Here is a 19,223-nt window from a genome sequence, read left to right on the forward strand (position 1 = left end):
ACATACCCTCAATCGCTTTCGCATTGTAGAGGGGAGTGGGTAAAAGAAAATACAGCTGACACAAATGCGGCAAAAACATACAACAAAAAATCGTGACTGACTTTGTCAACGATTTGATGACAGTATTCAAAAGTAAACCAACAGAAACAACAAAACACAGCAAAAACCACGCACACGCAAAAGTATCAAAAACCCGACAATTAATCAATCATGCGGCATCATCGACCAAAAAGAAGGCACATACAGTTTGTCGAAACAGAGAAAAGTCCGATATCTGGGCGATGTCACGGGGAAGATGATTCCAATCTTTGGAAGTATTTGGAACAAATGAATAAAAAAAGGCATTCGTGCGACATTGTGTTAGCGCAACTTTATGTTGATGATCTACACGAGAAGAGCGGTAGGCAGGCATCAAAATAAGTTCGTTTTTAATGGAAGCATGATTATAAATCTTAAAAAAGAGGCTAAGGCGAAAAACCTTCCGACGAAGAGATAAACAAGGTAAAGATAGTGTGGACTTCATGGATGTGACACTAGCAGTGCGGTTGAAATTAGAGAGGATAAAGCGACAGGCGTTATTTTGTACTATTTCAATTGTTTGCTGGAGATTAGCGTAATTGGGATCCCATATGGCCGCGGCATACTCAAGTTTTGGACGTACTATTGTTTTATAAAAAAGCAATTTTAAAGAAACAGGGGCTTTACTGAAATTCCTCCGCAGGTAACCAAGCATTCGGTTTGCGCTACAAGTTATTGTCTCAATGTGGAGGTTCCATAATAATGTAGAAGTTATGTGTACGCCAAGATAACGGTAAGAAGTTACGTTTTCTAAGTTAATGTCCTGTAGTCTATATCTATATATTGGGGGATCCTCATTCTGGCGTGAGACGTGCATTACCTTACATTTATCTGAATTTAATTTCATCTTCCAATTTTCGCACCAAGACGTAATGTTATTTAAATCTTGTTGCAGCATAAATCTGTCGTGATCATTATGAATTTCGCGATAAATAACGCAGTCGTCTGCGTATAAATGTACATGGGAAGAAACACAGCTGGGTAAATCATTAATATAAATGAGAAACAGTAAAGGGCCCAATCCTGAACCTTGCGGTACACCAGATGTTACTTGTGTTAGCGGCGAGTCGTGATCATTAATCGAGACACTGTTCACGGTTAGCAAGAAAGCATTCTACCCATGTTAATATTTTCTCGTCAAGGTTTATTCTACGGAGTTTTAACATTAGTAATGCGTGGTCAACTTTGTCAAACGCCTTCCGGAAGTCAAGAAAAATGCAATCTGCCTTGGAACCTTCATCTAATATGTTGTGCAAGGAATGAGTGCAAAGGACTAACTGAGTTTCACAGGAGAATGTTCGACGAAAACCATGTTGAGCGGTAGAAAAAAACGAGTTCGATTCAAGGAAATTAAGAATGTGAGTGTAAAGTACATGCTCCATAATTTTGCATGGTATACAGGTCAGTGAAATTGGTCGATAGTTGTGTGGAGAGTGTCTATTACCGGCCTTATACTGCGGAACTACTTTGCCTATTTTCCATTGTAATGGTAAGATGCCGTGTTGAAGTGACTGCTCAAATAACTTATTTAAAAAAAGGGAGGAGTACACTTTAGTCTGCTTAATGAATTTAGAGTTTATATTATCGATGCCGCAGGACGAAGATATTTAATGAGTCCTGCAGCCGGGAAACGTGCCAAGGAAAACTTCGGACCATCGCGGTCCATCAATCACTTCGCCGCATGATGGAGCCTGAATGGTCCTCAGTGCAATATTTAAACAGCGCGCTTTTTTCGCTCCGCGCACGGTGGCACGAACGCAAGACGTTGCGCGTTCGTCCTTGGCGACCATGGATTGTCCGGCGAGGACCGATGCGAAGGAGAGAGGCGGCCTCGGGTCGATAGACGGCCGGCGATTAACCCACTTCGAGCGAGGCACCGGCGAGGGCGTGTCCCAGTGCGTCGTCTCCGGCGGTACACTGGGGCGCGTGCTCTTCGAAGGAAAGACGCCAGAGGCGGCGGGCTGCGACCCCGTCCAGACGGACGCTTCGCAGATGCCGACCGCTCCCGCGCAAATTACTCGGGCCATCCTTACTTTACTCGGGCCATACTTACTTTACACGTCCTGTCAAGAATACGGTGGCAAGCGTTTGTATGAAGCGTTTGACGTCCTGTATTGAGCTCGTATGAATGGCTTCGGGATGGTGACATTGAAAGTGAAACTGAACGCACAAGCAAGCAACATGGTTTTTTCAACGCAGCAAGCCAGCGAGATATTGAGAGGGCGAGGTCGGGAACTAAACAGGAGCAGCGTAAACTTCTGCGGCACGAGACCGCAAAAGCAGCGACTGGGAACGCTTGTGGCGACCAGCAGGAAACGTGCAGAGCGCGCGAAAGCACTCTTAAGTAACACTAAGGCAAGACCCCGCAAGAGTTTAAGCAATCACTCTGTTTAAGCAATCACTCTGTACTACGAACTTAACTTTATCGGTTTGTTCACGCACGGTACGCGTGCGTCGTAGTAAATTGAAGTTGTTCATTTTTCGTGGAATTGCGTTCCGTGTGCCAGCTCAAAGGTCATCTTGCCGTCCGAAAGAATGTCAATGCACAACAGGTCGATTTGCTCGGCTGGTTTGATTTGACTGTAGACAACTGTTAATTCAAAACTCGCAGCTTCAGCGCAGAGCTCCGCAGTGGGTGCAGCAGCGATATGCACAGGAACGAGGGGTATTTGTTTTCCCGCGCGTGCCGGGGACTGAAACGGGTCCCCAGGTTCGTGACCATAGTATCAAGAAGAGTGGAAAAGGTAACCAGGGGCGGCGCGGCAGCTGTCGTTGTGCCTGAGCCACTTTGCTGTAATTCCGTATAGGTTCCTCACTACTTCTCCCGTCCTGTCCCCTCGGACGTTCCCGCGCCCTCGCCATGCGAAACACCACAAAGACGACCGTAAGACGGAAGAGAACCGACCAGTACGCATAAAGAGGCGAAGTGATACGCTTTTTGGAGGAACCCCGACGGCGTATTTCCAAACGCTTCGCTGCACAGAGCACCCACGTGACATGTCTGTTCGCACGATGGGGAACGGTAATTCAACGTGGTCATTGGCTGCGCCCCAAGCCTAAAGTGACCGACCATATCACAAGTATTAACGAAAGAAGCGCGAATACTAGAGTTTTTATCAGAAATTAAATTTACAAAAAAAAAAAAAACACGAGATACACCTGCTGAGGCTCGAACCCAAGCCGCCAGCTCCAGTGCTCAGTACTCGACATCGAAGTTACAGAGCCCGAACGGCGGGTTCGCTTTAGCAGGCGCTCAAAAGAATAGCGAGCGCAGTGACATCACACGTCATGCGGGTGGTCTGTGCAGTGAAGCGTTTGGAAGCACGGTACCCGGCGTTCCGTAAACAGGAGGTACAAAGTGATAGTGTGTGAGAGAGGGTGAAAATAGAGAGAGCCGGCGCCTGCTGCTTACCCTGTCCTGTTTGCTGTCCTGCGGCAACGGGTCGAGCGCCTCCTCGGACGAGGACGGAGAAGCGGCAGGCTGCGACGTGCTAGGCCTGGTGGGAATCGCGGGCAGCGCCTTGGGCGGCGCAGGAGGCGCTTTCGTCTTGGACGGCGATGAAGATGGCGGTTTCGTCGGGACGAAGGGGGCGGGCTGCGTGGGTTCAGAGGACACCGCAGTGGTGACCGCTGCTGAAGCGGGGACGGTGAACGGCGCGGCTGTCGACGACGTCGTCGTGGTCTCGGTGCTCGCCGGTGCGACCGTGAACCCTCGAGGACCGCCGAGGGCAACCAGGAGGTCGTCGTGGGCCGACGTGTCGACGTGCACGTCTTGCGACACATCCTGCGACGGAATGATATGGATCGCACAAGCGTGAACGAGCGCGAGTCTAAAGCCCCACTTCAGAACTATCGCGAATGGCAGGACAATCATGGTAGCATTCCAATATCTCATTTTATTACAAAATTTACGAAACGCAGTGCAATTTATCGAATGAGGTCTAGTCGATTGTTGGCCCTTCTAGCTTGAATAAATTAGGCAGTGTAGCACGTTGCTGCTTGAACAACGATACCGGGAGATAAGAAAAGCGAAAAGTCGACAGTGGAATGAGGCAATAAAATCATCTGGGGGAGGTGGAAGGAATCAACTAGGATAACCTTCGACGGAAGCGGTTTTCTTGAATAGCTCCTCAGTCCTTTCAGACAACCGCAACGAGCGGATAACTGACTACGATGACGCAACTTCCCTGCACTGCAAACGCCCGTGAATCGAGAAGTTTCGCCGTTCTTTCAATAGGTCACAAATTGGTGAAGCGGGGTGGCACTGTCCGTAAAATAATAATATTTAAAATAAACCCAACAATACTAGAGACATTAATCATAGCGGCTGGCCAGCACTTACAAGATTCCCTATTCCTACTTGAACAGTAAATTATGCGGCCCAAGTAGCTAAAACTTCGCGGAAGGTGCGATTGTTAAGTTGTGGCAGCGAAGCCAAATGCTGGAGGCAAGGCGTGTGCGACGGAATCAAGACTGTGCCTTTCACGGGGCGAGGCCTGTGACATCAGCCTCTGCTTGACAAATAAAAAAATATTTATTCTCTCTCTCTGTCTCTGTAGACCAAAGCAAGTTGACATCGTGATCCCACTCTCTAGAAACCCCTTTAAAGCCAAGGACGCAAGAAGTTCATATCCGTCCAGACATAATTACAGTCGAAACTCGATCTAACGAAACCCGAACTTACAAATTCACGATCTAACGAACAAATTCGGATTTCCCCGCAGGTTCCTATACTGCTCAATGTTTTAGGAACTCGAACTACCGAAACAGATTCAGCGCCATTCGCCAGACAGGCATTTACAAAAGAGCAATTGCAGTGTTTCTTCAGAACGGTACGAAGATTATTGCGCCCCATCAGAAAAAAAAAAAAGAGTAATCTAGTTTCGTTTTTACGCAACTCTACGGTGCCAAATGATGCTCCCGAACCAAGCACTGCTGAAGGACCCGTGCCCGCTCCAAGCTACGTGATGAAGGCTATTGACTTGCTCGCGATTTGCTTGCTTTACGGGCTACCAAAGCTCTGATAGAGTACCTGCAACACACAGGTATAGACCAGTCGCGGTGAATAGCTCACCGTCTCTGCGCGCATCAAGTTCTTGATCATCATCGCCATCATCTTCATCACGTCATCAACTGGCGTAGCAAGTCAGGCATTTTAGCCCAGCTAACATCGCCAGGCTTCCTTAAAGGAGCCATGAAGAGAAAATACAACCTGGTTGAATTGGAAAGAACTAGGATTCAGTATCTCACTAAGCTCCATTACAGTCACAAAAGATGTGTTTTTTTAACGAAAACAAAGCAAGAAGTATTTAAAAACTTTCAAATTTTGCTCTACAGTGACGTGTTTGAGCAAGAATGACGTCATACGGACCAACAATAAAACATCATTTTCAGTGCGTTAACTGCGCGTTAGCATTCAAGTGATGCGGTCAAATGGAAATAGAGGCCCCATTACAGACGTCCAGTCATGTGTCGTCGCGACAGGTCAGTTAGGCGGCCGCCAATCGCACAAACAAGGTTCCGTGACGTCGTAGAAAAGTTGCGAGAAATTGGCTAGGGGGTCGCGACTGCTTCAAATGTTTTCTTTAATATCTCCGTTATTTGTTCGAAGATTGCGATGATATTGGTATGTTTTTTATCGGGACTAAGCAGTCTTTCTAATAAACCCCACTTGTATTTTGTCTTCATGGCTGCTTTAAAGATCGCTCTCACGAAGGAAGCCAGGTCGGCGGGTTGAACGCGGTTGCATGCAACGAAAAGTGCAGGAGGAGAAAATCACACGCTTTTATGCCAGGAAATAAATTTTCTCCCAGAATCCCTAGTGTTTCATTGTTATTATTTCAACCGCGAACATTTAGAGCATTCATAAATCATCGGTACCAAAATTATTGCTAAATTATCAGTATTATGCGCGGCCGCCGGAATAACAATTTCCCGGCACCTTCTGTGGTGTGCCTCCCTTTAGGCATCGAATTTATGAAATCTACTTCTTGTAAAATGAAATTCCCGATTCGGTTCCAGGTAACTTAGTTAGATCGGGTTTTAAGTGTATAAGCACTTATAAGGGGAAATGCCATACAGGTTTCCCAATACAGTTAAACCTGAATGTAGCGATCGTCTATGTAACAACTTTCCGAATTTAAGGAAGTTTTTTCATTCCCAATTGCCAGCCCCATTGAAACCCATGTGTTTGCGAGCTGTATGTAACGACGACGTTACGACGGTTAATCTTGATGTAAGAATTCTCTGCGCTGATGAGCTAGTTTTTTGCGCTTTTCCTGAAAAATCGGCTGGAGAAATACACTAATTTAGCTAATTTCGTCGGCAGCGCAAAATACCGTGCGTTTCCACGTGTGAATGTGGTATCGGTTAGATGCTATATAGGCCTGCATGACGGCGTGTAGTCGCGCGTCTCCACTGCCACGGCCGTGTCACTGCTATCAGTGGAGCCGATTCGTCGGTGGTGAGTTCTGCTGCCAGCAAACAAAAAGTCATTTCCAACACAACTCGCAATTTTAAATGCCGCCTCCGCCGGCGAGAAAGACGAACGTAGCCGCCCGGTACAGTACACCAACCAGCACCCTCTCACCAATTTTGAATGCGGAAAAAAACTTCAAGTTTCCGAAAAAGCGCCCTCCCTTTCAGCTTAAGTTTGGTCCTTGAAACGCGTTAAGGCACCTAAAAGTGCCAAAAGACAAAAGTAATACTTAAGTTACGTTTGTGAATACGGGGGTGAGTGGCATTGCTTCTCTAGGGTGCCGTGTAGTGGTGTGGGAAAGGAGTATGTGCAAATGACGCCGTTTATCATTGTGAAATAAATCCTTGAATGGGAGCTCACCGTCACTGATGTCCTTCACGCGAGCCTTAACTATAGACCTGCATGTAACGAAAAATGGCGAATTTTTGTGAACTCGTTATATCCAGGTTGAACTGCACGAGGCACCTGGAACAAAGTGCAGGAACAAAGAGGTCGTGCGAGCGGAAGTGTGAGCTCTATCCTCGTCGGACAGGGCACTTTTTTTTTAGTAGAGAAGGAGGGGTGGTGTGCGCCGCGACATCCGCGAATGCTGGTTTAGAGACCGACGCGTGGCTGCAGGTCGACTGCCTTCTCGGCTAAAGAAGAGCTCGCGTACCTGGTGCTTCTCGCCAGTGCCCCGCGGCTCGTCGAGGTCGCAGCGCGGCGGCCGGGCGCTCCACTCTCCGGAAGGCAGGCACTCGGCGCCGGGTTCGCCGATCATGACGTGGCCTCGGTCGCAACGGAAGGCCACGCGAGAGCCCACGGCCAGGCTGTAGGCGACCAGCTCGCCGTTCTCGGGCCGCCCGGGGTCCGGGCAGGCGGTGGGCCGCGCCGCGTAGTCCATGTACAGCAGGGCATCGTCCACCGGCTGCGGGCCCGTGAGGAGAACGACCAGCAGCCGGTTGGACACCGTGGTGACGTTGAGCGGCGCGGCCGCCCCTCCCCCGGCGTGCGGCGGCTTGAGGTGCACGCCGCTCATGTTGGCCAGCGGCGTGGCCTCGTCGCCGTCGAACAGGTACAGCTGGGGGCCGCCCTCGCCCGAAGACGGCGACGGGTGCGGGAGACGGAGCTGCGTGAACGTCGCCCACACCTGCGCCACGGAAACAGAAGGCCGTTGTCGATGGCGACCCCTTTCTACGGAAGTCGTCGAGGGGTTTGGAGCTGTTTCATAAGTATAAGGGTTGTGGTTTTAAAATTTGGGAAAGGGCGCACCATGGTGGCTCAGCAGTGGCGAAGGCCTAACGCTACTGAGCCCAAGAACACGATCCCGGCCGTGCCGGCCGTTTCTCTGAGAGGGGTGAAAATGAAAAACTTTCCTTTGCAGAGATTTCGGCGTACGTCCGAGTGCCACAGGTGGTGCAAATTAATTTTTATACCTGGCACCTCGCATGCCAGGTGCAACTTCAGGGTGCGACGCCCCTGTAAGGTTTCCAGGAGGTAGAGACGCTGCAAGTGTCGGACGCGCGGGAAGCGGTGGTTCCCCGATTGGGAATTAATGAATGAATGACTTTATGAGAGCCAGCCTGTCAGGGGCAAGCGGCCTCTGGGTCATGTCGCCTGCGCGAAGACAAATGTCTCGGGCCTCAACAGTGTTGTTGCGCTGTTTTAAACGACGCGTTACAATGTGCACTTTGAGTGTTACAAAACGTAAGTCGGAGGCTGGGGGCACATTCTGTGGACGTGACGGGGGACCACCTGAGGGACGGTTGTAAAGCTAAGTAGGCCGTCGCGCTACTGGAAGCGGGGGAGCCTGGCGCTGCCAACGGTGCTTGGACGGCGGGCGATTTATGGCGGTGGTTCTGCCTTTGTTGGCCCGTCAACGCGCACAGCAAGGAGGTGCGAAGACATTCCTTTGGCCGCCCGCGGTGAATACGGGGAAGGCCGCGTCCGGTGTTGTCTGCGCGTTGGGACCAATTATCGGGAGACAATTGCGTGTCAACAGCGGGTAGTCTTGAAGGAGCGCCGCGTTCGTTAAGATGAACGATTATGGGTCACCGCTAGTTTATGGTGGCAGTCCGGCCTTGGGCGAGCCGTATACGCGTATACGTGCGGGCGGGAGAACAGGCAGCGCTGGCCGCGTACGTAAAAGCTTGCCCTGGACGCTTGCTCTTGTTTTCGAGGGGGTTTGTTTGTTTGTTTATTTATTTATTTATTTATTTATTTATTTATTTATTTATTCATTTATTCATTTATTCATTTATTCATTTATTCATTTATTCATTTATTTATTTATTTATTTATTTATTTATTTATTTATTTATTTACAACATACCGCGGACACTAGGTCCAAGCAGGGTGGGCGATACAAGTGAGCACAGTCCAACAGCAATACACCACTTTATGACAGCAAATTTGTTGTGGCTAGGTCATTCCACTCACTGATAGTGCGTGGAAAAAAAGAAAACTTGAAAAGATTAGTTCGTGCAAAGTAAGGAGTAAGCGCGTGGAGTTGGCGGTGCCGGGTAGCTCTTGTTGTTAAGGGCGATACAAACAGTGAAGGGTCGAGTGCTAGTTTGTTACCTACGAGTAGGGAAAGAAAGTCAAGTCTGAATTGCTGTCTTCGAATTTTGAGTAAAGGTAGGTCGTTAATTTTCATTAGTTCGGAGGGTGAATCAGTTCGGGAAAATTTGTTATGTATAAACCGCACAGCTTTTCTTTCAATTCGTTCAAGGTTATAAATGTTAACTTCAGTATACGGATCCCAAACGGTGCATGCGTATTCGAGCTTGGGTGTTATTATTGCTACGCAAGCTAAAAGTTTAACGCTAGGCGGGGCACTTTTAAGTTTGTGTTTTAGATAACAAAGCTTTCGGAAGGCAGAAGAGCAAACGTTGTTGATGTGAAGGTTCCAGGACAAGTTATTTGTTAGTGTCACGCCTAAATACTTATAGTTATTCACCTCTTCCAGCGGCAATGAACCTAGTTTGTACACATGCTTGAGTGTTGTTTTTTTACGAGTGACAGGAAGATACACACACTTGCTAGCATTAAGAATCACGCCCCATTCATCACACCATTTCAGAATGTTTCCTAGGCTATTGTTCAGGTCGTCTTGATCAGTTGCCGAATTAACATTTTTATACAGGATACAATCATCCGCGAAGAGTCGAATCTGAACACCAGGGTTAACTACATCTACAATGTCATTGATATACAATAGAAAAAGCATGGGACCAAATACACTTCCCTGTGGTACCTGCATTTTGTTACCTGCTTTTGATCTTTCCTGTTTTTTGGTGGGTGAGAGTGGCCATCCTTTAAGGGTAGCGTTTCCGCCACAGTTTATGCTCGGATGTGGCAGTGCAACCAATCAGATCGCCCTTAGATGCTGATTGGCATGCGAATCGTGGGCGGTGCCTTAGTGAGTGATTGAAACCACGAGATGCGAGGTTTCGGAATAGGATCCTCAGGGTTTAATGTGCTATGCACGGTCGCCGTATTGCCGAGCTATCCAGTTTCGGCTAGGGAGGATCTCGGTAGTCTTAAGCCATGGGGTGTGTCTCTGACGGGGGTGCCGGTGCACAAAGTTATATCTGTGTAAAACGTCTCACTTTATTTCTCATTTTGCTAAGCTCAACTAACTCTGCAAATGTTCCGTATACCTCTTTCGCTTGAATATACAGTTTTGAAAAACCTTTAAAAAGATCGCTCTCGTGTCATCAGTGCCGTCGATCATCAGAGAAAAACTTCTCCCTCGCCACAACATCGGCGAGGCATCGAAGCAAAGAAAGGGACCAACCTTTACTGTGCCCAAATTTCAATTTAAAAAAACTTACGAAGGGAAGTGCTCACGCGCGGGGAGAAACGCCACTTGCTCTAGTTCTGACCGTATCGCCCATGTTGTGAATGTCAATGACCGCGGATTACGGTGTGACATTCAAAGGAAAACGCAGTTAGTTAGACACTCTGCCCGAGTAAAATTCCACGAATCTGCGCCTCGGTATAACGTAGTAAAATGTAGCCCGCAAATTCAACCGTTCTGTCAAACTTTCGTTTCCAGTTTATAGATGAGAAACAAATTCGTGCAATGAAAACTGGTCCGTGAACCGAACGACCGTGTAGTGCGCCCCACAAACCTAAGGAGGCGTTGCTGGAGTATTTTCAGCATTCGTCTGTCGCAGTGCACTTAACGGTCATAAAAGCATGATTGAGAAATTAGCCTGCGTTTTTCAATTTAACCATCAAATCACGCATCTGATGTCTCCACTCTGTACTTTGCGTGATCTCCGTATTGAAAAGAAAGAGGGAATATGTAAGAATGTGTGTGGGCAAAATAACGTGAGAATGAATAACCTGGTATAACGTCAAAATGAAAGCCTCCACTTTACATAACCGCACGTTCGAACCGCGTACCACAAAACAGGCCGCTAAATACATTTTGAAACACCCTGATTTAAACCGGCATTCTACTCGTTGGGCGCTAAATAGCCGATTATGTATTCATCTTCTGCGGCGATGTCATCTTTCAGAAGTATGGCGGCCAATTCATGGCTGTGCGCTACAGAGACAGGCGCAGCGCCGTCGGCTACGGAGCCATTTCAAACGATTTTTAATTGGTTAACCGCGAAGCCATTTCATACAGGTAGCAGCACGTTCATGAGCCTGTGCACGCTCAGAATAAATCTGGTGCAGTTGAACTTTAACGGTTATTAAGGGTAAAGGATAAAATTTGACGGCTCAGATAGCATGGAAGCACATTGCAACGTAATGACATAACGGTAGTTGGTGCACCCGCTGCGAATGGCGTTCGCTCGAAAATACAGCAACGACGTATTAATTTGTTGAATTGAGCAATTCAGCAACTTAAAATGCATCTCCAAGTTTACACGAATACACCTTCAAAGTGCCTGCGCTGTGAACCCCAGCACGGCGCGCATCGCGGACGTCACTGCTCGCGTAAGCGTACCTGGAAGCCTGGCTCCGCGCGTATGTCCCACTGGCAGCGGCGGTTGGCCGGCAGCCGCTTCTCCGTGTATCCGGGGCTGGCGATGGCCCCGGCACCGGCCACGCGCTTCACGGCTCCCCTGCGGCAGTCCGTGGGCGCGCACCGGGGCGCCGCCTGGCTCCAGCGGGGCACGCCGTCTTCGCCAGGCTCGCAGCGGGCGCTGGCCGATCCCCCGACGGGGTCCAGCGGCGGGTTGCACGAGAATAGGATCTCCCTGCCCAGCCGCCAGTCGCGGCCCACCACGAAGCCCTGGCTCGGGGGCCGGGGCCTCTCGCACTGGCTAGGGTTGAAGGAGCGGTAGCGGAGCTGGAAGCTGCCCGGATCGGGCGACGGCAGCGCCGAGGAGTCATTGCTCACGGGGCTGCGAACGAGCGGAGGAAACCAGGGTTGGTACAGTACCTCTCGCTGGCATGTTTCCAGGGTGAACCAGCGGTGCCAGGGACGCTCGGAGTTGCCGGTCGGAAACCACGTATCGTAAGCGGAGAAGCCTGACGCCTGCAGAGAATCGGCACCCTTTCGTCCCCCCTTTTCCCGCTGTGCGTGTTTCCCCGTCCATCACCTCTGTGCTGCCCCCTGTGCGCACTAAAGCCCAAACACATTGGGCAGGTATGAAGCGCCGACTGGGCCAGTTTCGGCGTTGGTCCCGCTGTCTTCTTTCGGTGCTGTCAGAAGCCAACGCAGTGTCACTTGGTGATCTATAGGGGTTTGGTGTCTGTCGGTGGTATGCGAGAGTAGTCTTAAAAGGGTTATGCTTGGGCGGAGCGATTCCAGGCCCACCTCGAAATGCCGGGTTCCACTATTAGGAAACATTTGTGGCGCAGGCGGCACGCTGGGTTAAGGTTTGTCTGCGGGAGCACCAAAGCTCATTAAAGGGCACGCCACGTTCCTATTTGTGTGGCCATTGTCCTACGCGTGGCTACACGCCGGAATTTGGTCGCACAAGATTTGTGTTGACACACATGAGCAGAAACCTTCGCCATCTGGAAAAATAGTACACCGTCAACGGCGCTGTTGGATGGTGAGGCGGCCTTTCTTGATCAACTGTGATATCGGCAGTGTGTCATTCAGTTTCGTTTTTGTGTATGATTTCCGCTCGCAACCCTGTGTGCATTTCCTGTTTGAATGAAATAATAAGCTGCTAGTCACAGATCGTCCTGCGTACTTCCCTTGTTTGTCTCGCCTTTGCGCGCTCTTTCATATGATCCCATATTCACTAACCTACCCACCCACAAACCCCCTCCCTCAACCCCCACCCCATTCCTTCCCCCCTCCCCCACACACACGCACTCTCTCTCTCGCATCACAAGTACTCAGCTTTTGGACGCCAATTTAACACGAGCTCTAATAGAAGACTCACTCACTCTCAAACTGGCTGGCTTAGGTCGAAGTCAAAACCTCAGGCCTAACTCACTCATCAAGTAGTAATGATAGTTCGCCGAATATTCTAACACCGAGGAAGAGATAGCAAGGCGAGAAAATTGAGTCCTGCCTGGAACGCGCACAGGCCGCCTAGTCACGAATGACGCAGCAATATTTGGCAGCAACGCAGTCAGAAAATGGTCTCAGAGTCTTGCCTGCGGTTTCGGAGGATAGTCGCAACTCCCGCCCGAATGCAGCTGTTAAAAAAAAAAATCATCGCGCTAGGCTAGCCACAGAAATTTTCATTGGGTACGCAAGAATGATTTAAACGCAGTGCGCAAAAATGGCTCTACCCTTGTTTTCATCATGTCGTTCCCTTTCATTTTTTTTTAAAACACCGTCCACAAGTTTACATCAGCATACAGGGCCGTGAGCATGTGCATGCTCTTGGAACTAACGAACTGCCAGCTACACCAGGATACTGTGAATATATGCTTCGCGCTCTTCGAAGTTTTTCGTAGATGCCTAGAACCTAAGAAATATTGTAATTTGGGATTAAACATCTGTGGGAGAAGGCCGGTCATGTTAAAGGATAAGACTTGTAATAAATGTTTTAGGTTGGAAACGTTTGATTGATTGATTGTAGGGTTTAACGCGCCGACGCAACGCTGGCGATGAGGCGCGCCGTAGTGGAGGGCTCCGGATTAATTTTGACCACCAGGGGATCTTTAACGTGCGCCGAAATCTCGAACACACGGGCGTTTTTGCTTTTCGCCTCCATCAGAAAAGCGACCGCCGCGGCCGGGAATCGAACCCGCGACCTCGTGCTCAGCAGCATAACGCCTTAGCCACTGAGCCACCGCGGCGGGTCGTTGGAAACGTTTAATGAACGCGTTGCTGGGCGCATGTGGTGAGTGAGTGAGTGAGTATAAAACGCACTCAACCAACAGAAAAGTAAGGCTACAGTTACACGGACGCTCGCTGACGACGCAACGATAACCGAGGTACTAAATATATCTACTGCGCACCGTTACGCGTCGTTTACTATTCTCCTCGGGCGTATGTAAAATGTACAGTGATTTACTAATCCGTAATTGCTGCCAAACATCGACATCGTAGACACCGTCGAACACGGCACCCGCCAGCAGCATTAATATATTGATGAACAGCATTTGTGCCCGATTCATTCAATTAGCTATATTCAATATGAGCAGCTCGCGACGAATGGAAAACGCTGCAATCACCACATATTTTGCCCGCGGCGCCTGCCTTGCCGCGCAGAATGGAGGTCACTGAACCCTGTTTAGCTGTGAAGGGCAGCGAAATTTTCCGTATTCTTCGCCAATGGTAGCGAAATGTACCGTTTCACTAGCCACGCTGACGTCATGAGGCAGGACGAGGGCGACGACATTTTTAAAATCTCAAATCGCGACAATGCGACAAGAAGGAGCGGAGCAATACCCTTTCTTCCTTTCTTCTTTGTGCACGAGTCGCTGCTCTCCGAGGTCCCCGCTGGCTATTGGAGAAGCTAGAGCGAATGGCGAGCAATTGCTTTATAGGGCATCGCCTTTGTACCTCCACCATGTTCTCACCGCATGAGCGTAAAGAACACATTTACGACATAAATACATCAACTTGAGCGGCCGACTATGACCTCACGGGCGGGTTCAACGCACAAAGTAATAGCCACGGCAACATACAGCCAAGTGGTGGCTTTTTTCCTGCTTTATTATCTACGCCGAAAAAAAAAAGAAGAACAAAACTTGCGCCTTAAATCAGTGGTACGACGGAATGCGATAGCAGTCGTGGCCCCGTTGTCTTGGGGGCATGCACCGCCCTGCGGACCATAGGCAGCGGGAATCGGATGCAACAGCACTGTTTATGGCAACACTCCCAGAAACCAGAAAAAGGTGGAAGTAAAGGATAGCCGATTAAGTACTTCTGAGTGCAGAACACTAAGGAGCTCGCCTTGTCGTTGTAGCTGGCTTTCACAATGTCACGCTGCTGCCGCAATCAGGCGCCGCAGTGAGACAACGGACCCAAGTAGAGCCCGACGGCGTACCGTAACTGCCTCCCACACAGGTTTCGAAAACCAAGCGGTTTATAAAGTCACAACCGTTCGAAACTCGTGAACCGCTGGTCTCCCCGTTGTTTAGCGCAAAGACAACTGCAGGTACATTTGACGCAAAATATACGTAATTAACCGGCAGCGCCCGCGTCCGTTTAGTTAGGAACGCTCGTTGGGTTGGTTTTTACGATTGCAAGCGAGAAAAGTGGCCGCCAAGAATGCGTTCCAAAATGCGTAGTGCAGGCATCGGGCACGTGCAGGATGAAAGCAAGCACAAAAAGAACAGAACTCCCGTTCGCACTGTTATAAGAAGGGGGCGCGCGAGCACTGCAAAGGCGGGAAATTTGAATTGCATTGGACAAACCTCCGTTCAATTCATCAAGAGAGGAGTGCGACAGGGAGGCGAAGAGCGTGGTGGGTGGTAGCAGTGAGCGGATAACGGCGCTACAGCCCACTATGGCGAATGCCTGCTGTGTACTTCCGACAGCTTTCACATTGAGTGGGGCGGCTTTGATATTATGTTAAAAAAGCGGTCCCAAACGGTGAGATTTAAGAAATCTTCGTGTCCTTGCCATGGCCAGTTACGGCAAGAACACTACCGCAGCGAAATCCCCGTATATGCTAGTCCTCATCGTTGCACTAAGCGTCTGCTTTGTCGGCGCGTTCGCTCACCTGGACACGAAGTGAACCTGCACAGTCTCGCCAGACAGGGCGGCGTCCAAGCAGTGGACGCAGTCGCGCGTGATCTCGCTCACACGTCCGTCCACGATGAGTGTGAGCGCGGCTCGGCGCAGGGCCGCCGGCGGAAGCTGGACGCTGTCCAGCCGCACCAGCAGCCGCAGGCCCGGCGCCGGCCGCAGCGTCCACGAACAGTTGACCGCGGGCGCCGGCTCGCCCCTGCTGGCCAGCGGCCGGGGCGGCCGCAGGATGCCCTTCTCGGCACCGTCCTTGGTCTCGCCGCACTCTTCGGCGCCTCTCGACGGCGCCGCCAGCAGGAGCAGCACGAGAATGGGCAGAGGAACCGGAGCGGCCCTGACTCGCAGGGACGCCATGGCTGCGGCGCGAATCCCGCGAACTCCGGTCCCCTTATTCGCGCGGCCTGGGCGGGAAAAAGGGCGGGCGCAATTTTTGAGGACTACGGTCTTGCTCAGGCTGCGCATACGCGAGTAGTTTTGTCTGCCTGTCACTAGGAAGCGGCGCCTCGCAAAGAACAGGTGAAGGAATGGTTGCACACAAAGTATGTAAACGCAAGATCATCCCACACTACCAAAACTGCTCACACGGCTCGTACATGTCCCCATTCTTCACCGCAAAGGAAACCAGAGGCATAGTTGAGGAAAAATGTGTGTACAGTACCAGCGTTCCGTTGTAATAATACAGATTGGGTTGCTTTCTACGGTGGCGATGAGGAAATAATAACGTTGTGGAAAGGAGGCGAGATAAAAGGTAACAATATAATAAAACAAGTCTGCTCCAGCTGCTCCAAGCACAACAGAAACCAAAAAGTTCCGACAGGTGGTGTACAAGCAGGGAAAACGCGGGAAAATTGAAACGAAATAAGCATTGCTGGGCCAGCAGTAAGGGTGGGAAGCAAGAGGTGTAAGGAGGAAATTGGCGGAAAGGCAGAAGACCATGTGTACCGAAGCAAGCAGATACGCCACAAATTTCTTGTTCATGAATGAATTCAACGCCGCACTATCCTTCCACACTGCGCTCTTTAAAAGTGTTTGGCGGTGAATCCAACGGTCCCCTTTACCCGCGAGGCGGGCTCAGGGTGAGAGATGTTGTGCTGTTGAGCACGAGTTTATGATTAGATTGCCGGTGGCTGCGGCTCTCTTAACACAATGGCGCACCTAAGTAAGACCGGGGTGCCGCAGAAGTTTTCTTACATCTCACTTAATATAGCTAAGTGGGGTTGCTTGAAAAAAAAACTGCCAGTTTCTGACCCACTGAGTCGTCAAATGGTCAAATGTTTGGCATTTTTAATGCGTAGCATTCGTTTCCGGGCACCCCCAAAGCCAGGGCCGTGTAACACCCTGCATTTCTACAAATCATGCTGATTTCGCGGATATTCCACTTTTAATGTGATAGCGCAAACTGGGTTAATTGGTCACACAGAAGTTCCAAAAACCAAGAAATCAGAAACATACATAAAAAGATAGCGAGAACGGCGAACCGCGTAACGCCCTTCAATTACACAAACATGCAGATTTGGCCCAAGTAACATCTGTAACAGTTATAATAACGTAAATGGAGATAATTCGTCGGACAGAATATGGAAAACCACAAAATTTAGCTGTAAAAATTCGTCGGACAGAATAAGGAAAACCACAAAATTTGGCTGTAAAGAACTCATACTCTAGAAAAGCGCCATAAGAATGCTACGCATTAGCAGACTATTCTATGAATCTGGAGATTTTGAAAAGCAACACTGACGAAAATGATTCTGATTGTAGGGTTTGACGCGCCGACGCATCACAGGCGATGAGGCGCGCCGTAGTGGAGGGCTACGGATTAATTTTTACCACCTGGGGATTTTTAACGTGCGCCGAAATCTCGTACACACGGGCGTTTTTGCTTTTCGCCTCCATCAGAAAAGCGGCCGCCGAACCTCGCGTCCTTGAGCTGAGCAGCCTTAGCCACTGAGCCACCACGGCGGGTACTGACGGAAATGGCACACTCAAATGCCCCTTTTTAACGACAATAATGAGAACCGCCAGAGCGTGGCTTTGGAGTTAACTTTTACTGATAAAGGGCCTAAATGGGCTACGCAGACAAAATACAAGTTTGTTCTATTCGAAAGATTTGGTGTTTTATACTACAACCAGGGCTTGCCCGGTGCCAAACGAAACTTTATTTACGGATAAATTAAACAGAGATGTAATTTTGACTCTCCAGCTGAATCGTGTGTTTCATGACGTCTAAGATGACGTATTCATGGCAAGCACTGAAGCGAATGTATGGATGCGGACTAGGGCTCAGCGAATGGCGGATTCCGGGCGCAACGCCTTGTTTGCTCTCAGTCACATAGATGGCGCCATTAGACCGCTGGCTTTGTTTATGGCCGGATTTTGTTCCTGGATACGCTGTGACGGTTGATAGTACTCATTCAGTGAAATATTGAGTATGCTCGGCAGAGTCACAGAAGACAATGTGGCTTATGCCAGTTGGCCAGTGTAAGTTCAACGAGCCGGGCGTCTGTGCAGCTATAACCGGCATAGTGCGCGAAGTACGCACTGGTGCTTCTATGTTTACGTGCGCGTTCGTAACTAATTACCCAACCGCTCGGAGAATACGCATTATATTTAAGCGCAAATAGCTCGTTCTGCAAGCTTATAACCCCTGTTTAATTTGTGCTGGATTTTGCCTTCCGCAGCCAATGCGACAGCTGCCCGTAATCCGTCATAGGTTGTAGTGCGGGAAATAAGCTAGTGGGTCGCATGGCTATTCTGTAGTTTGCCCATACAAAAATATTGTATGGTCGGCTATAGAAAATCCTTTTTATGGTCGTCTTTAGCTATTTGGCCCAATAATCTTTAGACTTTTCTATGGCTGTCTTTAGCGATTCGTATCGCCATTCCTATGGGTGTCTTTAGCTTCATCTATAACCGGTTCTACGGCTGTCTTTAGCTATTCTTATCAACATTCCTATGGGTGTCTTTAGGTTCTTCTATAGCCGGTTGTACGGTTGTCTTTAGCTATTCGTATTGAAATCCCTATGGGTGTCTTTAGCTTCTTCTATAGCCGGTTCTATGGCTGTCTTAGGTCTTCTTTGGATATCGCTATGGCTATAGAAGAATCTAAAGACACCCATAGGAATGTCGATAGGAATGGCTAAAGACAGCCATAGAAATGTCTAAAGATAATTGGGCCAAATAGCTAAAGACAACCATAAGAAGGTTTGTCAATAGCCGACCATACAATATTTTTGCATGAGCTGCAGCCAGAAGAGAATCACCACTACTTGAAACACAGCAACAGCAGCAGCCGCTGAGAAATTATTAGCACGCTGCCATGCCGGCATAGAGCCTTGCAGATCTCTAGAACTTCTCCTGTGGCACTTAGGTGCATTCTGTAATATATGCTCCATGAACACTTCAGCGATATAGGGGGAGCGCGAGGTTGCGATTGCAAACACTCCGCCAGTTTTCATTCACAAAAGGCTTAAACACAGGCATTCAAGGAAAGCAAAATCAAGGGGTTTATTCATTCCATTCATCACATAAATGGCTACTATCTACGCTACTTCACCACCA

General features: G+C 49.3%; 1 protein-coding gene across 1 annotated transcript in view; it reads right to left on the reverse strand.

Annotated features, from left to right (window-relative positions):
• LOC144152804 (uncharacterized) overlaps positions 1 to 19,223 on the reverse strand; it is a 139,214-nt gene that overhangs the window by 57,428 nt on the left and 62,563 nt on the right. Inside the window, exons 2-5 of the mRNA XM_077684269.1 lie at positions 15,640 to 16,066; positions 11,502 to 11,901; positions 7,212 to 7,685; positions 3,491 to 3,862 (exon numbers count right to left, since the gene is read on the reverse strand). Coding sequence (XP_077540395.1) covers positions 3,491 to 3,862; positions 7,212 to 7,685; positions 11,502 to 11,901; positions 15,640 to 16,019 — 1,626 coding nt within the window. The 5' untranslated portion in view covers positions 16,020 to 16,066. The remainder of the gene's footprint in view (positions 1 to 3,490; positions 3,863 to 7,211; positions 7,686 to 11,501; positions 11,902 to 15,639; positions 16,067 to 19,223) is intronic.

The sequence above is a fragment of the Haemaphysalis longicornis genome, unplaced genomic scaffold (assembly GCF_048455015.1).
Source record: "Haemaphysalis longicornis isolate Haplotype H1 unplaced genomic scaffold, Haemaphysalis longicornis Haplotype H1 scaffold_9, whole genome shotgun sequence".
Taxonomy (NCBI): domain Eukaryota; kingdom Metazoa; phylum Arthropoda; class Arachnida; order Ixodida; family Ixodidae; genus Haemaphysalis; species Haemaphysalis longicornis.